Consider the following 18,412-nt stretch of genomic DNA (forward strand, 5'->3'; position numbering starts at 1 on the left):
GTCATCAGACCCCTCATGTTCCTCCATATATTTTTTTTCTCTTTCGCTCAAAAATCATTTTTTTTCTTATTTTGCCTCCCCCATCCCAAATCATGCAAACAACTGTACTTGCTTCTGCGATATTTCAAAGTTTACTGACCAATTTTTTTTCTCTGGTCTCTCTGTTTCTCAACCATTTTTGTTGATTTTTATTTATTTATTTATTTATTTTTGTGTTTGATTTTCATTTTAAAAATTTAAGAAACAGTTGAACGGAGTTCAGGAACAGCAAGATCCCTCCCCACCACTTATTCACACAAGCCATTCTTTTCTACAAGACCATACCAGTCCTGGACCACAGCTCCAATCACAGTGCCCGGGCCGGCCAAGTCAGGCTCCTTATCCAGCTCTCCCTCTAACACGCCGTCAGCTTCTCCGTTAAAATCCATATGGTCTGTCTCGACGCCTTCTCCGATCAAATCCACGTTAGGCGCCTCAACTACATCTTCAGTCAAATCCATTAGTGATGTGGCGTCTCCTATTAGATCTTTCCGGACAGTTTCTTCGCCAATAAAAACGGTGGTGTCGCCGTCTCCGTACAATCCCCAGGTTGCCTCTGGTACCCTTGGGAGGGTTCCCACCATCACAGAGGCCACACCCATAAAGGGGCTGGCTCCCAACTCAACTTTCTCCTCTCGAACTTCTCCTGTGACGACCGCAGGGTCTCTGTTGGAGAGGTCCTCCATCACCATGACACCCCCTGCCTCCCCCAAATCAAACATCACTATGTATTCCTCAAGCTTGCCATTTAAGTCCATTATCACATCAGCGACACCACTGATCTCTTCCCCTTTAAAGTCAGTGGTGTCTCCGACCAAGTCTGCAGCTGATGTCATCTCAACAGCTAAAGCTACGATGGCATCGTCTCTCTCCTCCCCCTTAAAGCAGATGTCCGGACATGCAGAGGTAGCGCTAGTCAATGGGTCTATTTCTCCTCTGAAGTACCCTTCGTCTTCAGCTTTAATTAATGGATGCAAAGCCACTGCCACATTACAGGACAAAATTTCTACAGCCACAAACGCTGTGAGCTCGGTGGTGAGCGCAGCCTCTGACACGGTAGAGAAAGCGCTCTCTACCACAACAGCCATGCCCTTTTCCCCACTCAGGTCGTATGTTTCTGCAGCCCCCACGGCTTTCCAGTCCCTTAGAACTCCCTCTGCAAGTGCACTGTACACCTCCCTCGGGTCTTCGATAGCTGCTACTACCTCATCTGTAACTTCATCAATAATCACAGTGCCAGTATACTCGGTAGTCAATGTTTTGCCAGAACCAGCACTGAAGAAACTCCCAGACTCTAACTCGTTCACCAAGTCGGCAGCGGCTTTGCTGTCGCCCATTAAAACATTGACTACGGAGACACGCCCTCAGCCCCATTTCAATCGAACTTCATCTCCAGTCAAGTCGTCTCTGTTCCTGGCATCCTCGGCCCTTAAGCCATCAGTACCGTCTTCTTTATCTTCCAGCCAAGAGATCTTAAAGGATGTGGCCGAGATGAAGGAGGATCTCATGAGGATGACTGCCATACTGCAGACGGACGTGCCAGAGGAGAAGCCATTCCAAACCGACCTCCCCAGAGAAGGGAGAATAGACGATGAAGAACCTTTCAAAATCGTTGAGAAAGTGAAGGAAGACTTAGTCAAAGTCAGTGAGATACTCAAAAAGGATGTGTGTGTCGAGAGCAAAGGGCCACCCAAGTCCCCGAAGAGTGACAAAGGACACTCTCCAGAGGATGACTGGACAGAATTTAGTTCTGAGGAAATACGAGAAGCCAGGCAGGCTGCGGCCAGTCACGCCCCGTCCCTGCCCGAGAGAGTACATGGGAAGGCCAACCTCACTAGAGTCATAGACTACCTGACCAATGACATCGGGAGCAGCTCACTGACCAACTTAAAGTACAAGTTTGAAGAGGCTAAGAAGGATGGAGAGGAGAGACAGAAGAGGATTTTAAAGCCAGCCATGGCTTTGCAGGAACATAAACTCAAAATGCCGCCGGCCTCCATGAGGCCTTCCACCTCTGAGAAGGAATTGTGCAAGATGGCTGACTCTTTTTTTGGAGCAGATGCCATCCTAGAGTCTCCCGATGACTTTTCCCAGCATGACCAAGATAAAAGTCCCTTGTCTGACAGTGGCTTTGAAACCCGGAGTGAGAAAACGCCCTCGGCCCCGCAAAGTGCCGAGAGCACAGGCCCTAAGCCATTATTTCATGAAGTCCCCATCCCCCCTGTCATCACAGAGACAAGAACTGAAGTGGTCCATGTGATCAGAAGCTATGAGCCCTCTACTGGAGAGATCCCCCAGTCCCAGCCAGAGGACCCCGTGTCTCCCAAGCCTTCCCCTACATTTATGGAGTTGGAACCAAAACCTACCACCTCTAGCATCAAGGAAAAAGTAAAAGCATTTCAGATGAAAGCCAGTAGTGAGGAAGAGGACCACAGTCGGGTTCTAAGCAAAGGCATGCGTGTCAAAGAAGAGACTCACATCACCACGACCACCAGGATGGTGTATCACTCCCCTCCTGGTGGCGAGTGCGCCTCCGAAAGGATTGAGGAGACCATGTCAGTCCATGACATCATGAAGGCCTTTCAGTCCGGGCGAGACCCTTCCAAAGAGCTGGCAGGGCTGTTTGAACACAAGTCGGCCATGTCTCCAGATGTTGCCAAGTCTGCTGCTGAGACCTCAGCCCAGCACGCAGAGAAGGACAGCCAAATGAAACCCAAACTGGAGCGCATTATAGAAGTGCACATCGAAAAAGGTAACCAAGCCGAACCCACTGAAGTCATTATTAGAGAGACCAAAAAGCATCCCGAGAAGGAAGTGTCTGTGTATCAGAAAGACTTATCCCGGGGAAATATTAACTTAAGAGATTTTCTGCCAGAGAAACACGATGCTTTCCCCTGCCCCGAGGAGCAGGGTCAGCAAGAAGAAGAAGAGCTGGCAGCCGAAGAGTCCTTGCCTTCTTATCTGGAATCCTCCAGAGTAAACACTCCAGGGTCCCAAGAAGAAGATAGCCGCCCTAGTTCCGCACAGCTCCTGTCCGATGACTCTTATAAAACACTGAAGCTTTTGAGTGAGCACTCCGTAGAGTATCATGACGATGAGTTGTCAGACCTAAGAGGGGAGTCTTACAGGTTTGCTGAGAAAATGCTTCTCTCAGAAAAGCTAGATGTGTCTCACTCTGATACCGAGGAGTCGGGGACAGACCATGCAGGACCCCCTAGCTCAGAGTTACAGGGGTCTGATAAGCGATCCAGAGAAAAAGTAGCCACTGCCCCCCCAAAAGAAATCCTCTCCAAAATCTATAAAGATGTGTCTGAAAATGGGCTAGGGAGAGTGTCTAAAGATGAGCATTTTGAGAAACTGACAGTGTTGCACTACTCGGGCAACGTCAGTGGTCCCAAGCATGCCATGTGGATGCATTTGTCTGAGGACAGACTAGACAGAGGTAGAGAGAAGCTGATGTATGAAGATAGGGTGGACAGGACCGTGAAGGAGGCGGAAGAGAAGTTGACTGAAGTGTCGCAGTTTTTTCGTGACAAAACTGAGAAGCTAAACGATGAACTGCAGTCCCCGGAGAAAAAGCCACGCCCCAAAAATGGCAAGGAATACTCCTCCCAGAGTTCCACCAGCAGTAGCCCCGAGAAAGTGTTAACGGAGCTGTTGGCATCCAACGATGAATGGGTTAAGGCCAGGCAGCGTGGCCCGGATGGACAAAGTGTCCCTCAGGCTGAGGACAGGAAGGCACCCAGTAGGTCCAACAGCCCTGAGAAGAGGGTCCCTATCCAACAGAGCGAGGATGGCCAGCCTCCAGAGGAAGCCAAAAGAACTGTCGTTGCTCAGAGCAGGGGACAAGAAGGACCCCAGTCTGGATTTCAGCTCAAACAATCTAAACTCAGTTCCATTAGATTAAAATTTGAACAAGGGGCACGTGCCAAAAGTAAGGATCCACCTCACGAGGAGAAACATCTGGACGGGCCGTCCCGGATCCCGGTTAAGAAAACTCAAGAAACCAAGCTGCCCACGCACCCAGGTTTTGCTAGAGAAAAACAGCAGAAGGCTGTAGATCCCCTAGAGGAAAGAGTGCCGGTGCAAAATGATGTTACGGTATTCAAAGCCGAGCATGCCCAAAGCAATGAGATCATTGCAAGCAAATCTGGCTCCTGCAATGGCAAAAGCCACAGAACTGAGATGTTAAGTAAGGCAATGCCTGACTTCTTTCCTGAGCAACAGGTTGAAGACTCAGCCTGCCCCATAACATCAGATCTAGAGACCAAGGGACCGTGGGACAGAAAGGTCTTTAGAACATGGGAAAGTTCTGGGGCCAATAACACTAAGGCCCAGAAAGAACAACTCTCCCATGTGCTTGTTCACGATATAAGAGAGAATCACGCTGGTCGACCTGACGATAGTGAGAACGGTGACCCAAAGAGTGAATTTATGTATGTGACTGAGAGAGAACACAAAATGTTAACCAACGGCTCTCTCTCAGAAATTAAGGAAATGAGTGTAAAATCTCCCTCCAAGAAAGTGTTATACAGGGAGTACATTGTTAAAGACGGGGACCCTCCCAGCAGCGCTCTCAACCATCCCCCCAGGAGAAGTGAGAGCTCACTAGCATCTCACATTCCCATCAGGGTCACAGACGAAAGGAGGATGCTGTCGTCAAATATCCCCGATGGGTTTTGTGAGCAGTCAACATTTCCAAAACAAGAACTATCCCCAAGAGTGTCCCGGCCAAGTATGAGCGAAGGGGTAGTTGAGAGCCAGCACTTTAACTCCGTAGACGATGAAAAAGTTACCTATTCCGAGATCAGCAAAGTTTCCAAACATCAGAGTTACCTAGCTCTTGATGAAACCGAGACCTCTCCCACCAAATCTCCCGACTCATTAGAGTTTAGCCCAGGGAAGGACTCTCCCTCTAGTGATGTGTTCGACCACGGTTCCGTGGATGGGCTGGAGAAGCCAGAGGGGGGGAAAGAGATCAAAACCTTACCTGTCTATGTCAGCTTCGTGCAAGTGGGGAAACAGTATGAAAAGGAGCTCCAACCAGGAGGTGTAAAAAAGATCATCAGTCAGGAGTGTAAGACGGTACAGGAAGCCAGGGGGACCTTCTATACAGCTAGACAGCAAAAGCAGCCTCCTTCTCCCCAGGGCAGTCCAGAAGACGATACTCTAGAGCAAGTGTCCTTTCTAGACAGCTCTGGGAAGAGCCCTTTGACCCCGGAAACTCCCAGTTCAGAGGAAGTGAGTTACGAGTTCACATCTAAGACGCCAGACTCACTCATAGCTTTTATACCAGGACAACCCAGCCCGATTCCCGAGGTTTCTGAGGAGTCGGAGGAGGAGGAGCCCAAATCAGCCCCACTAAGGCAGGTGACCGTGGAGAAGGAAACAGATCGTGACGTGAGCAAAGACTCTATCCAAAGACCCAAATGTAACCGAGTTGCCTATATTGAGTTTCCCCCTCCTCCCCCGCTGGATGCTGACCAGATGGAATCAGATAAGAAACATCAATATCTCCCCGAAAGGGAGGTTGACATGATGGAGGTCAGCCTTCAGGACGAGTCTGACAAGTACCAGTTGGCCGAGCCAGTCATCCGAGTGCAACCCCCATCTCCAGTCCCTCCCGGTGCCGAGGCCAGTGACTCCAGCGATGATGAATCCTTGTACCAACCAGTCCCAGTTAAAAAATACACCTTCAAGTTGAAGGAAGTTGACGAAGGGCAGAAAGACACGGCGAAGTCCAAAACCGCCGCCACAAAGGCTTCCAACCAGAAAGAGGCAGATGGTAACGGGAGAGAAGGCGAATCTGGCCTTGACTCCCCTCAGAACGAAACAGCTCAAAATGGAAACAATGACCAGTCTGTCACAGAGTGTTCCATCGCGACCACGGCCGAGTTTTCTCACGACACAGATGCCACGGAGATAGACTCTCTGGATGGCTATGACCTACAGGATGAGGATGACGGCCTAACAGAGAGCGACTCTAAACTCCCAAGTCAGACCATAGACACCAAGAAGGATGTTTGGACAGAGGGCATTCTGAAGCCGGCTGACCGCTCTTTCAGTCAGAGCAAACTGGAAGTTATTGAGGAGGAGGAGGGGAAAGTGGGGCTGGACGAAGAGAAACCATCACCTTCTAAAAGCCCATCATCCGACAGAACCCCAGAGAAGGCCGATCCCAAGTCAGGGACCCAGTTTTTCACCCTGGAAGGCAGACACCCGGACAGATCAGTGCTCCCTGATACTTATTTCAGTTACAAAGTTGACGAAGAATTCGCCACTCCTTTTAAAACAGTGGCGACCAAAGGTCTCGACTTTGACCCTTGGCCCAATAACCGAGGGGACAATGAAGTTTTTGACGGTAAATCTCGGGAAGATGACACTAAGCCATTTGGTCTGGCGGTGGACGACCGCTCGCCGGCAACCACCCCTGACACAACGCCAGCCAGAACACCAACTGACGAAAGTACCCCAACTAGTGAGCCTAACCCCTTCCCATTTCATGAAGGAAAAATGTTTGAGATGACTCGCAGTGGTGCAATTGACATGAGCAAGAGAGATTTTGTGGAAGAGAGGCTCCAATTTTTCCAGATTGGTGAGCATACTCCTGAAGGGAAGTCAGGGGCCCAGGGGGAAGGGGATATGGTCACTGATACCCCACAGCCACAGTCAGGGGACACCTCGGTAGACACCAATCTAGAGAGAGATGTAGAGGCACCTTCAGTCGACCCCAACCCCAGCATCCCGAGCAACGGAGAGTGTCAGGAAGGCACAGCCTGTAGTGGCTCTCTGGAGAAGTCTGCAGCTGCCACTAACACCTCAAAAGTTGACCCCAAGTCACGCACGCCTATAAAAATGGGAATTTCTGCATCTACCATGACCATGAAGAAAGAAGGCTCTGGAGAAGTGACAGATAAGACAGAGGCTGTGGTGACCAGTTGTCAGGGGTTAGAAAACGAAATCGTGAAAGAGATCTCGAGTGCACCCAGTAGCCAGGTGGGCATTAGGCCCCAAGAGAAACATGATTTTCAAAAAGATAACTTTAATAACAACAATAATCTGGATGCTTCCACTATGCAGACAGATAACAGCACAAGTCACATAGTTTTGACAGGACGCGCTGCATCCACTTGCACCACAGAGGAAGCTAATCCAGTAAAAGGCTCAGGAAAGAGTCCAGGGACTCAAGGACACTCCAGCAGAGAGTCTCGGAAGGAGCCGATAGGGCTTAGGCGGAAATCCAAGCTTCCTATAAAGGCCACCGCACCAAAAGATGTCTTCCCGCCAAACCATAAGGCAGACAGTAAAACAGGTAAACCGAGGCAGGTTGGTCAATCTGAGAAACACAAAGCCCTTCCTACTTCTTCATGTTTAGATGCCAAGTCCCGAATTCCCGTCAAAAACACACACAGGGAGAACCTAGTTTCAGTCAGAAAAGCATGTGCCACACAAAAGCGAGGGCAGCCAGAGAGAGGCAAGGCCAAACAGCCTCCATCCAAGTTGCCAGTAAAGGTAAGATCCACCCGTGTCATCGTCACCACCACCAACACCACCACCACCACTACCACCACCACCACCACCGTTAAAGTTACAGGAAGTCAGCTTAAGGAGGTATGTAAACATCCCATTGAATATTTTAAGGGAATTAGTGGCGAGACCCTAAAACTTGTGGACCGCCTCACTGAAGAAGACAAAAAGATGCAATCGGAGTTGTCTGATGAGGAGGAAAGTACCTCAAGGAACACGTCGTTGTCCGAGACTTCCCGGGGCGGCCAGCCTTCAGTTACCACGAAGTCTGCTAGAAATAAGAAAACAGAGGCACCGCCCTTAAAATCAAAGAGAGGAAAGGCCGGCAGTAGGAGGACTGGTGAGAACGAAGGCAGACAGGTTTCTTGAGCTCTCTTTGCTCACGACCTGGAGAAACAGCATAGTCCGTAAACACTTTCCGACTCGTAGACCCTAGTGCATGACCTGTCGTGACTTGCTTGTGGAGTGGTTGAACCGTAGCTTCTCATTCTGTCATCGTCATCTGTGTGTGCTGTCCTAGATCCTCTCCTCTCCTCTCTTAATCCAGCTACACCGTAGAGAGCTAGGGAAGCATGCTTTACACTGGAGTCATCCGAGATGGGAACGGTTTTCTTTTCTCTTGTGCTCGTGGGTATGACTCTGTCAGAGCCAAGGCACAGACTGTCAGATTCCATCGTAGTGGCCGCCGCCCACGCGTGACTCTGTGACCCGTGGCAAGGGGGCAAGCTCGCCAGCATGTTCGATCTCATTACATTCCGAGCATCCATGTAATCTGGCATTCAGCCTGAGGCGGGTGACAGACAAGTTCCTTGCATAGGTGACTAGGACACATCTGAGTACACAGCATTAGTAATGTCAGTCTCTGTAAGATCCGAGTACCGCGAAAAGCAATTTTCCAGTGGCGGGTCTTACCTGGCGATTTGTTTTAATTGAGAAATTGTAAATCGTAGGTCCACAGAGTCCTTGTGAGCGGACGGATATCAGGATGGCAATAGTAGCCGATCACCTGGGACTTAGTTGGACAGGTAAGTCTGTATGCTCCTGAATGAAGCAGGTACCCTCGCCCAATGCCCTTGTCTTCAACACCTGAAAAAAAAAATCATTGTGTCCATCTGTAAACTGTACACACAAGCAAAGAGTAAAGCTTTATCAAGAATTCTACCCACCTGACGATTCCTGATAGCAACTGTACACTCTTAGTGTTTTCTGTATAGATACAATAAGAGGATATAAAGTTACGTCTTATTTTATTTTAAACCCTTTCTTCATGGAGCCATTTCCATAAAAGAATAGTCTTGTATTTGAGGGCACATGCCTTTGGAGCATAAAAGAAAACCCAGCTAAGACTACATAATTAGGATGTTCCATTGTTAAAACTGCACACTTGCCGGGCAGTGGTGGCGCACGCTTTTAATTCCAGCACTTGGGAGGCAGAGGCAGATGGATTTCAGAGTTCAAGGCCAGCCTGGACTACAGAGTTCCAGGATAGCCAGGGTTATACAGAGAAACCCTGTCTCGAAAAAACAAACAAACAAATAACAACAACAACAAAACTGCACTCTTAGCCAATGGCTTGACTACCCCCTGCCCTGGTCTAGGCAGTTGTAGACACGTCTCTTAGCCTCCCTAGACTATGGTATCTACCCAATCACTATGCCTTTAGTGGACTGATGCTTTTAAATGAACTTCCCATTATGCCTAAGGATTTGTTTAAAAGGAAAACCTTGTTTTACTTTGACAACAGAGAACAAATGTTATTTTTGATACTTCTATGAACAAGGAAACAAAGAAATGAAAGCTTTGATTATAACTTAGTTTTTGGAAAAAGAGGTAAGTAAATGAAATAGATGATGATTCGCAAAGGTTCTTGAGTTCTTTTTTTTTTTTTTTGGTTTTTTTGAGGCATGGTTTCTCTGTGTAGCCCTGGCTGTCCTGGAACACACTCTGTAGACCAGGCTGGCCTCGAACTCAGAAATCCGCCTGCCTCTGCCTCCCCAGTGCTGGGATTAAAGGCGTGCGCCACCACACCCGGCTGGTTCTTGAGTTCTATGAAACCATTTACAGTCCAAGTGATGGAAAGGATATACCCAGCCTTGTTTCACATTAGCGAAGTCAAATGTGGGGCTGGATCTACCAAGCAATTAAGCTTTGTAGTGTTGATCCTAACAAGACTCTCAAATCCTGACTCAATCCACAAGAAATTTGAAGTTTCCCAGACTGAATATACTTTTTAAACACACAAACACTCCTCTGAAAATATACAGGAACAAATGCTTCATTTCTTTTATGACTACAGACCATACATAACTAAGCTATTAAAAATGATTAATATTGTGAGACAATGCCGGGGCCTAGCAAACACAGAAGTGGATGCTCACAGTCAGCTATTGGATGGATCACAGGGCCCCCAATGGAGGAGCTAGAGAAAGTACCCAAGGAGCTAAAGGGAACTGCAACCCCATAGGTGGATCATTATTATGAACTAACCAGTACCCCAGAGCTCTTGACTCTAGCTGCATNTGTATCAAAAGATGGCCTAGTCGGCCATCACTGGAAAGAGAGGCCCATTGGACTTGCCAACTTTATATGCCCCAGTACAGGGGAATGCCAGGGCCAAGGAGAGGGGGTGGGTGGGTGGGGGAGGGGGGGGGAGTGTATTGGGGACTTTTTTGATAGCATTGGAAATGTAANTGAGGAAAATACCTAATAAAAAAATGATTAATATGTCTTTAAGGTCATGATACATATACATGTATACATGTGCATATATATATATATATATATATATATATATATATTGAGCTACTGCATCTGTTCTCGTGCTATACCATTATCAGCTGTTAACCAGGCCATAAGAAACAGAGTCACCATGTTTTTCCTTTATATTCCTCAGACCCACACACACACACACACACACACACACACACACACACTACCATATCACCAAGCCTTCCTTAGTCTCTGCTCTAGATAAGCTGCTAATGGCCAGGGGCTTCCTGGAACTCTGGTATGTCAGATGTCTGAGTGGTCCCCTGAAGGCTGATGGGAGTTAGTAGTGGTTTGCGTGTATAAATATTTCCCTACAAAGTCCATATTAACAACAATTCTGGTTTAGCATGGGTCACTCACCTGAAAATCTACATTCTTTGAGCTGATTTTTGCCTTATTACTGAATACCTGCTAGATTTTCCTTCATATAACAGGACAGTCCTTAGTTTTTTGGCAATGTGACACAAAAGGACCCAGATGAGCTAGAGACAGAGCTCAGTGGCCTGGCATACTCAAACCCTCAGTTCATCTCTAGGACTAGAAAAGAAGAAATAAAATCAGGTCTTCCTGGGTCTGAATAGATGGCTTAGCAGTTAAGAGCACTGGCTGCTCTTTCAGAGGACCCTGGTTCAATCCCCAGCACACATGTGACAGCTCACAACTGACTGTAACTCCAGTTCCAGGAGATGCAACATCCTCAAACCAATGCACATTAAATTAAATTAAATTAAATAGAAAATAAACAAGTCCTCCTGTTCTGATTTTCTCAAAATCAATATTCTTCAGTCTCCCAAGCAATAAATAATGTTTGCTCTTAAAGAAATGGAAGGAGGAATTAAAATTGGAATTTTCTTCTTCAATTAGAACTACTGTATGATCAGTGAAGACTGTTAGAAAAATTACAACATCTAAGCAAACAAAACATAAACGTGTCTCTTGAAACCATCATTAGTAAGCTCTGATCATTAAAATAATCTTCAGATCTGTTTGCAACTAATACATATTTTGTAGTTTTTTTTATATAAAATTAATACCCTCTGATCTTGGTTCTGATGGATAAATAGCATATCAAATTTAGACGTGTGATAACTACTATGCTGAAGATTCACAACTCGGATTTAAGCTTCTGCTGTTGTTAAATGGATTATAAAGAAAAGGACCTGTGCGCACATGTGCTGAGCTAAGTGTTGTGCTGAGGAGGGCTGGTTTCACTTACAGAAACACCTGTTTTATATGATGTCTAACTGTCCGCCATGATCACAGAGAACTTAAAACCTCAATTTCACGTCAGCAGACTTCCTCCTTTTGTTCATCAAGGGGGACACTCGTCAAGTTCACAGTAGTTCTAGTCTGCAGGAGACACCCATGTGTGCAGATCACTTGATAAACCTCCTCATCCAAACACGGGGACTTTTAGGATTTCTGAATGCGTTTTTGCTGAGCTGTCAGAAATGTTGGACAGGAATAGATCTTGGCCAGTCGCTTTCCATGGAAGCATTTCTTCGTGTTTCTTTCTTACAGTAAGGAAAGGAATGCCTGCTTGGTAACTGTACTCTTAAAGAGGTAAACGCTGAAAAGATGTCTCCTTTTCCCAAGTCTCCCTCCATTCATACTGAGCTCACTCCTTCTCCTATGCAGGTTCTAGGGGTCGAGCTCAGACAATCAGGCTTGGTGGCAGGTGCCTTGTACCTGCTAAGCCATCTTGAGGGCCCACATTAAATTCATCTTTCTCTTTACTTGTAAGGTGTTTTTTTTCCCACACAAACAGCTGCAGATCGAGTGTGAGATGCCCCCCACCCCTACCCCAGAGTCATCCCCACCCCTACCCCCAGAGTCATCCCACCCCTACCCCAGAGTCATCCCCACCCCTACTCCCAGAGTCATCCCCACCCCTAACCCCAGAGTCATCTCTTCACCTGAGTGCATGAAACTTGAAGGCATAGCCACTGGAATAGCAAATGAGTAAGACATGCATACAGTAGGGCTACTTAGAGCCACCCGCCTGCTGTCTCAGTGTGTGCTCAGGAGTGGTGTGCCCCCATTTCATCTCATGTGCAGTTGTTCAGTCTGCAAAGAATTTCAGGCCGAATCAACAAAAACCAGCAACATCCTCTCTGTAAACCCCAAGAATCTTTAAAAATGGTTTCTAATGGGAATTTGATTGTAAGTAATTCTCTGAGGAGACCCTCATCACAACCTGCCTGTAAAACCAACTACCATAGGGCAATGCCCAGTGCTTTGGGGTGAGGGCTTTGTGGGAGGAGGAAGGGGAAGGTGTTAGGAACATGACTTTGATGAACTACATGCAAAATAAAATATGCCCCTTCTAACTCTCTCTCTCTTTACAGAGCTGGCAAGGGAACTGAATTTTTCAGTGGATGAAATCAACCAAATACGTGTGGAAAATCCCAATTCTTTAATTTCTCAGAGCTTCATGTTATTAAAAAAGTGGGTGACCAGAGATGGAAAGAATGCCACAAGTATGCTCTAAATTATTTATTTTCATTTTTCAAAACCACAGAGGGTCAATATTTTAGAGAAATCCACTATTGGGCTCATTTTGGGATTGTCCGTGTCCCGTAACTTTATGTAGCAGCAATAGTGGAATTAGCCAAGTATCTAGAGCAGTGGTTCTCAGCCTGTGGGTCGCAAGCCAAACAGAGTCAAAGCCCCTTTCACAGTGGTCACCAAGGCTACCAGAAAACACAAATATTTACATCATGATGATTCACGACAGTAGCAGAATTAGTTATGAAGTAGCTACAGGAACAGTAGTTTGGTTGGGGAGGCCAACACTCCTTGAGGGACGGAATTGAAGGGGCTCAGTCTGGGAAGGTTGAGAACCGCTGCCCTAGCGTGGCGAATTTGATTAGTAAGTGCTGGTGTCCCAGTGTCCTGTGCTTAAGCTTTCTGGAAAGCAAATGGCAGGGAATCATTTGCATTTTGTATGGTACTCTTCCCATACCTTCTAAAAATGGGGGGGAAATTACTAACTCTTATGTCATGGGATGGTCATCAGAAATGGCTTGAAATTACTGCTCTACCCAGGGGCAGGTGTAGAAGGGTACAGTTGGGTACAGAGGAAGATGGGACACAATTAGGGGAACTAGCTAGTTGTAGCCAGCTTGGCCTGGGGCAGTGGAGAAGGCTTTGCTATATAACTGGGTTTGGGTAGGTGGTAGTAATGGGTTTGAGGCACCCAGCCCTCACCCATCACACTGTGGGGTCAATTACTGTGGCTTTGCCTCATCAGCCTGACCTCGGTAGTTTATTAAACTGTTCAGCATGGATATAAGGATGAGATATGGACATTTTGAGAATCAACAGAACATGATGCTGAATTAGATCTCCTAAAGGAGTCCAGATGTTTGAAGACCATCCACCTTGTCACGGTGGGATGAACGCTGAGACCTCCACAGATAGCTTTCAAGTTGGGATTCTTCCCTGGTTCCCTGGGCTATCCAAAGTAGTGGGTGATCTGTGAATAGCTCGAGCCAAGCAGCAGTAAGGGTGGGGCTGGAATGCTAGCACAGCTGCAGAAGCCATAGTTTTGGGTTTTAGTTTGGGTTTTGCTGGGTTAACTTGAAGGCAATAGTATCACTGGGTGGCTCAACCTCTTTTTTCTTTCTTTTTTTTTTTCTTTTTTTCCTCCTCTTCAGCTGATGCCTTAACATCGGTCTTAACGAAGATTAACCGAATAGACATAGTAACCCTGCTGGAAGGACCAATATTTGATTATGGGAATATTTCAGGCACCAGAAGCTTTGCGGATGAAAACAATGTTTTCCATGACCCAGTTGATGGTAATTGAATTTAGTGTTCGTATTTACTTAATCGTCCGATAAAATCAGGAAAACACTGTCGGACAAGGTGACCGCTCAGCTACCACGGGCACTGTGATTTTCTTGACTTAATTCCCCATTTTCATGGCATCTTGGTTAGGCTAGAAGTCTACAGATCAGCATTCTGCTATCAGAGCAAGCTCAGGAAATCTCTTTCTCTGTGTGCGACACAGAGGATAAAACGTGAAAATACAGTCTTTGGAAGAGCTGTTGTTTCTAGTGCTCAGCACACCCAGATGGTAGAAAACTTAATATCTACAAAGCAAACGAATGCTGTCTTTTCATTCGTAAGTGAGATCAAGCCATGAGCCCAGTTTTAAGCAAGTAGGTAATGTGCCGAGCCGCAACACGCTCTGTACTGGCTAGGGTTAATACTGAATCAACTGTGGCAAGCAAGAACCAAGCAACTAGGCATGCACTGGAGAAGACCACCATCATCCCAGATAGCTCAGTCACTTAACATTACATTAGCCTTCTTTGTACCAGTAATTCCTGGGATGGAGAGTAATATTTGATGCGTGGTTCACAAAAGACAGCATTCTTTCTAATTTGGTGAGCACAGAAATCACTGAGAAATCACCTTTCCTTTAGTTTAATTTAACAATCCACTCCTCCATTAAACAAATAGCCCATCGTGGAAGAGCATCAGGGAAAACGTAACAGAAGACAGCCATGTTTTTTGAAACTAGTCCCGTCTCACTTCACAAAAGGGAATCCATCCCCCACAGTGAGGGTTGAATGGAAAATAAGATGTGCCAAGAACAAGAGTAGCCAGCGATACGTGTCTGTTAATTCAAAGGTCAAGAAATATGCTGGTCTTATTTTTCCATATTTAACTGGCAAACATAGGCAAACAAGAGCCAAGAGCTTTTTAAATTCTATGTGTCTCATCAGAAAAGTTGACAGAATCTAAGGAAGTGCCCATTTCCTAAAGGTGAAGTGTATCTGTAATCCGGAAAACATTAATACCATGGATCCTTGGAACACACATGCTCTTGTGAGCCCTGTCTTAGGTGGGAGGCTATATGTTGGGAAAAAATGTATTTGCACTAGATAAATAGGGCAGATTGAGAATTACTGGCAAGTTACAGTTAGAGCATCCTCTACTCTTTATTGGGAAAAGAAAACACAAGTGTGGTTATTCTTGGTTCATTTTCTCTTAACATTGTAAAGTTTGAGTATCATTAAAATAAGCTTGCCATGGCATTTTGTTATTGTAGCTCAATGTTGTGTGGCTCCTTAATTAAATTTTCCAGGGAAAAGTTAGACACAAAATAAGCTTATGCAAACTATAAATCTTAGCCCGATTTTAACAGGAGGCTCATTTATAGGCAGCTGTAGCCGGCAGGTGTCCACTAACCTATATATAGCAGCTTGAACTTAACAATAATAGCTGTTGGCCTTGAACTACTAGGAAGAGCCTAGTCTTGGGTATTGTAGACCAGTGAATTAAGAACATACCTTGTTGCATTTAAAAGTCTCTCCTCTTTGGTGAGCTTTTGGGAAACCTCCTTCCCTCACCATGACCAGACCACTGTTGACTTTCTCACTGCTGGGGCAAGGGCAGTCTTCCGTAGGACATGTAGAGCTTAGAATTAGGGTTGACTGTCATCTCCCCTTCTGAGCAGGCTAGCACAGCCCTGTTCTGAATCCTGAACACTCTTCCCTTACACTCTCCTCCTCCTGTGTCCATTGTGTACCATTTTTTTCTCCTCTTTATTTGCTTCATGGTTCTAAGGAGATTTCCCATCACCAGCTTCACCAGTACCTCTCTTTGCACCATGACTCCCTCATCACTGCGCCATTAAGGTGCCTAAAGCACTCGGAGCCCCTTGTCTTTCTAACATCTTTTTAAAATCTTTAGCCAACGCTACAGTAACTCTAAAGGTCTAGTAATCATCCCCCCCCACCCCTGAGTGTAAATTCATTCCTCCTTTCCTCCATAAATTTCATGTAAACAAGTAATAATTAGAGTTGGATTATGTTACTCATGTGTAGAGTATTTAACCTAAGCAAGAAGTAGTTAATTACAGAAATGGCTTCTTCCAGCTTGCTGTGTTCTGCAGCATAGATTTTTTTTTGCATGCTAAAATGAGAAAGTTGTGTTAGCCCTAAGCCACATGGCTTCTAGATATGGCAACTAACTTTATAATTGAATTAATTTCTTCTGTATAGTTCCATTACTGTTTTAAAACTGACAGGATGCCATTATTTTGTTTCACTCAATGACATGTAACAGAACTAAGCCATGAGACTGTGAACATTACTCTGTAACCCATCATGCATTGTCATACCTGATATAATTTGAGTTATTCCATGTGTTTGTGTTCGATGTGTTCTAGCTCATTCCAGTCAGTCCAAATGTACTGTCTTCCATAGGTCATCCTTCCTTTCAAGTGGAGCTGGAGACCCCCATGGGGTTGTACTGCACACCACCCAACCCTTTCCAGCAAGATGACCATTTTAGTGATATCTCTAGCATAGAGTCTCCCTTTAGGACCCCCAGTAGACTGAGTGACGGGCTGGTGCCTTCCCAGGGAAACATAGAGCATCCAACAGGTGGACCTCCAGTGGTAACTGCAGAAGACACTTCTTTAGAAGACAGCAAAATGGACGATTCTGTAACTGTAACAGACCCGGCCGACCCACTGGACGTAGATGAGAGCCAGTTGAAGGACCTGTGTCAGAGTGAGTGTGCTCAGTGCTGGGCGAGTGTGCCCGGGGTCCCAAACGACGGTCGGCAGGCAGAGCCACTGAGACCGCAGACTAGAAAAGTAGGCATGAGCTCTGAACAGGAGGAAAAAGGAAAATCTGGTCCTGATGAGGAAGTGACAGAAGACAAGGTCAAATCTCTGTTTGAGGACATTCAACTTGAAGAAGTAGAGGCTGAGGAGATGACAGAAGACCAGGGGCAGGCTATGCTTAACCGTGTTCAGCGAGCAGAACTGGCAATGTCTTCACTTGCAGGTTGGCAGAACGAGACGCCAAGTGGAAGCCTAGAGTCCCCAGCGCAAGCGCGAAGACTAACCGGTGGGTTACTGGACCGTCTGGAAGACAGGTATGGCTGTGTCTCAGGAAATACACATGAAAAGAGGTTACTCTGCCCTTACATTGTAAGCAGGCACTGTTTAGCAGTGACTCATTTTCTAAATGATGAGACGTGGTTGGGAAGATGCCCTCTCTATAAAGATTGGTTATGTGTGCTATAATCCCTAGAGAAAGGTGAATTTAAATTCAACCATAATTCCCCAAAGTTATGGGTCTCTCTTCGTTGTCCTGGCTGTTTTAGAACTTGCTCTTGTAGACTAGGCTGGCGTTGAACTCACAGAGACCCACTTGCCTCTGCCTCCTGGGTGCTGGGCTAAGAGTGAGTGCCGCCACGCCTTCTGGGCTCTCCCCATTTTCTATACACAGGCTTTTTACACAGAACCATGAGAGCCACTGGCGTATGGCTACAGTAGTTCTGTCGATGTGCATTTGGCTTTTTTGTACTAACCCTGCTCCAGATAATAAGTCAAGAGCCCCACCTCTGTAAGGGCGGCAACTTGTGACTCGGGTGGATTTCTACGTTCTAAGAAGATCGTTTTAATAGTCTTTATAACACTCCTTCCCTCAAGCAGGTTTGTAGACCAAACAAGAAAGAGTGTCTTCCGTCCCCAAAGACTGAAGTAGACAGTAGCCTCTAGAAACAAGAGGTCATATTTTTTTCTCCTTACATATCAGACTATAAAATATACCTCTGCTTCAATTGGCGCCGGTGAGGAACCTCAGTGGGACGCAAGACTGGGAATATTATTTCCTAACCACATATTTCCATTTTGCTGTTCAACTTTTTCTTCCGGTTGCAACTCCAAGATAGAGATTAGGAAACCTAATCTTGGCAGAGATTAGGAAACCTCTTTTGAGAAACAAAGGTATCAATAACTTGGCTCTTTGGCTACCGAAGCAGCTCCTGCAGAAGGCAAAGGGCACTTTAGCCCCATCCCTGTGTCCCACTAGGATGACAGAGCATATATCTGTTCTTCAGGAAACAGAGACCAGTCTAGGAGAGCTGCTCATTGCTATTAAACTGCCCCCCCCCAAAATCTCTCATTCAATGTAGACCCTGCCCTTGAACATACAGAAAATATATCAAAGTCTTCCTGGTCCTGGAAAATAACAGTGACCTCCAGGGTCCACCCACAGCGCGGCTCCTGGTCCTGGAAAATAACAGTGACCTCCAGGGTCCACCCACA

General features: G+C 46.2%; 1 protein-coding gene across 19 annotated transcripts in view; it reads left to right on the forward strand.

Moving 5' to 3' along the window:
• Positions 1 to 18,412, forward strand: part of Ank3 (ankyrin 3) — a 620,582-nt gene that overhangs the window by 579,739 nt on the left and 22,431 nt on the right. For 8 of the 19 annotated variants that reach the window (XM_029482220.1, XM_029482223.1, XM_029482221.1 and 5 more), the window contains 5 exons: positions 242 to 7,906; positions 8,517 to 8,591; positions 12,684 to 12,815; positions 13,995 to 14,138; positions 17,145 to 17,235. In XM_029482220.1, coding sequence (XP_029338080.1) covers positions 242 to 7,906; positions 8,517 to 8,591; positions 12,684 to 12,815; positions 13,995 to 14,138; positions 17,145 to 17,235 — 8,107 coding nt within the window. Of the gene's footprint in view, positions 1 to 241; positions 7,907 to 8,516; positions 8,592 to 12,683; positions 12,816 to 13,994; positions 14,139 to 16,556; positions 17,236 to 18,412 lie in introns of all 19 variants that reach the window. The other 11 variants (XM_029482226.1, XM_029482228.1, XM_029482229.1 and 8 more) reach the window with 2 other exon arrangements.

The sequence above is a fragment of the Mus caroli genome, chromosome 10 (genome assembly GCF_900094665.2).
Source record: "Mus caroli chromosome 10, CAROLI_EIJ_v1.1, whole genome shotgun sequence".
Classification (NCBI taxonomy): Eukaryota; Metazoa; Chordata; class Mammalia; order Rodentia; family Muridae; genus Mus; species Mus caroli.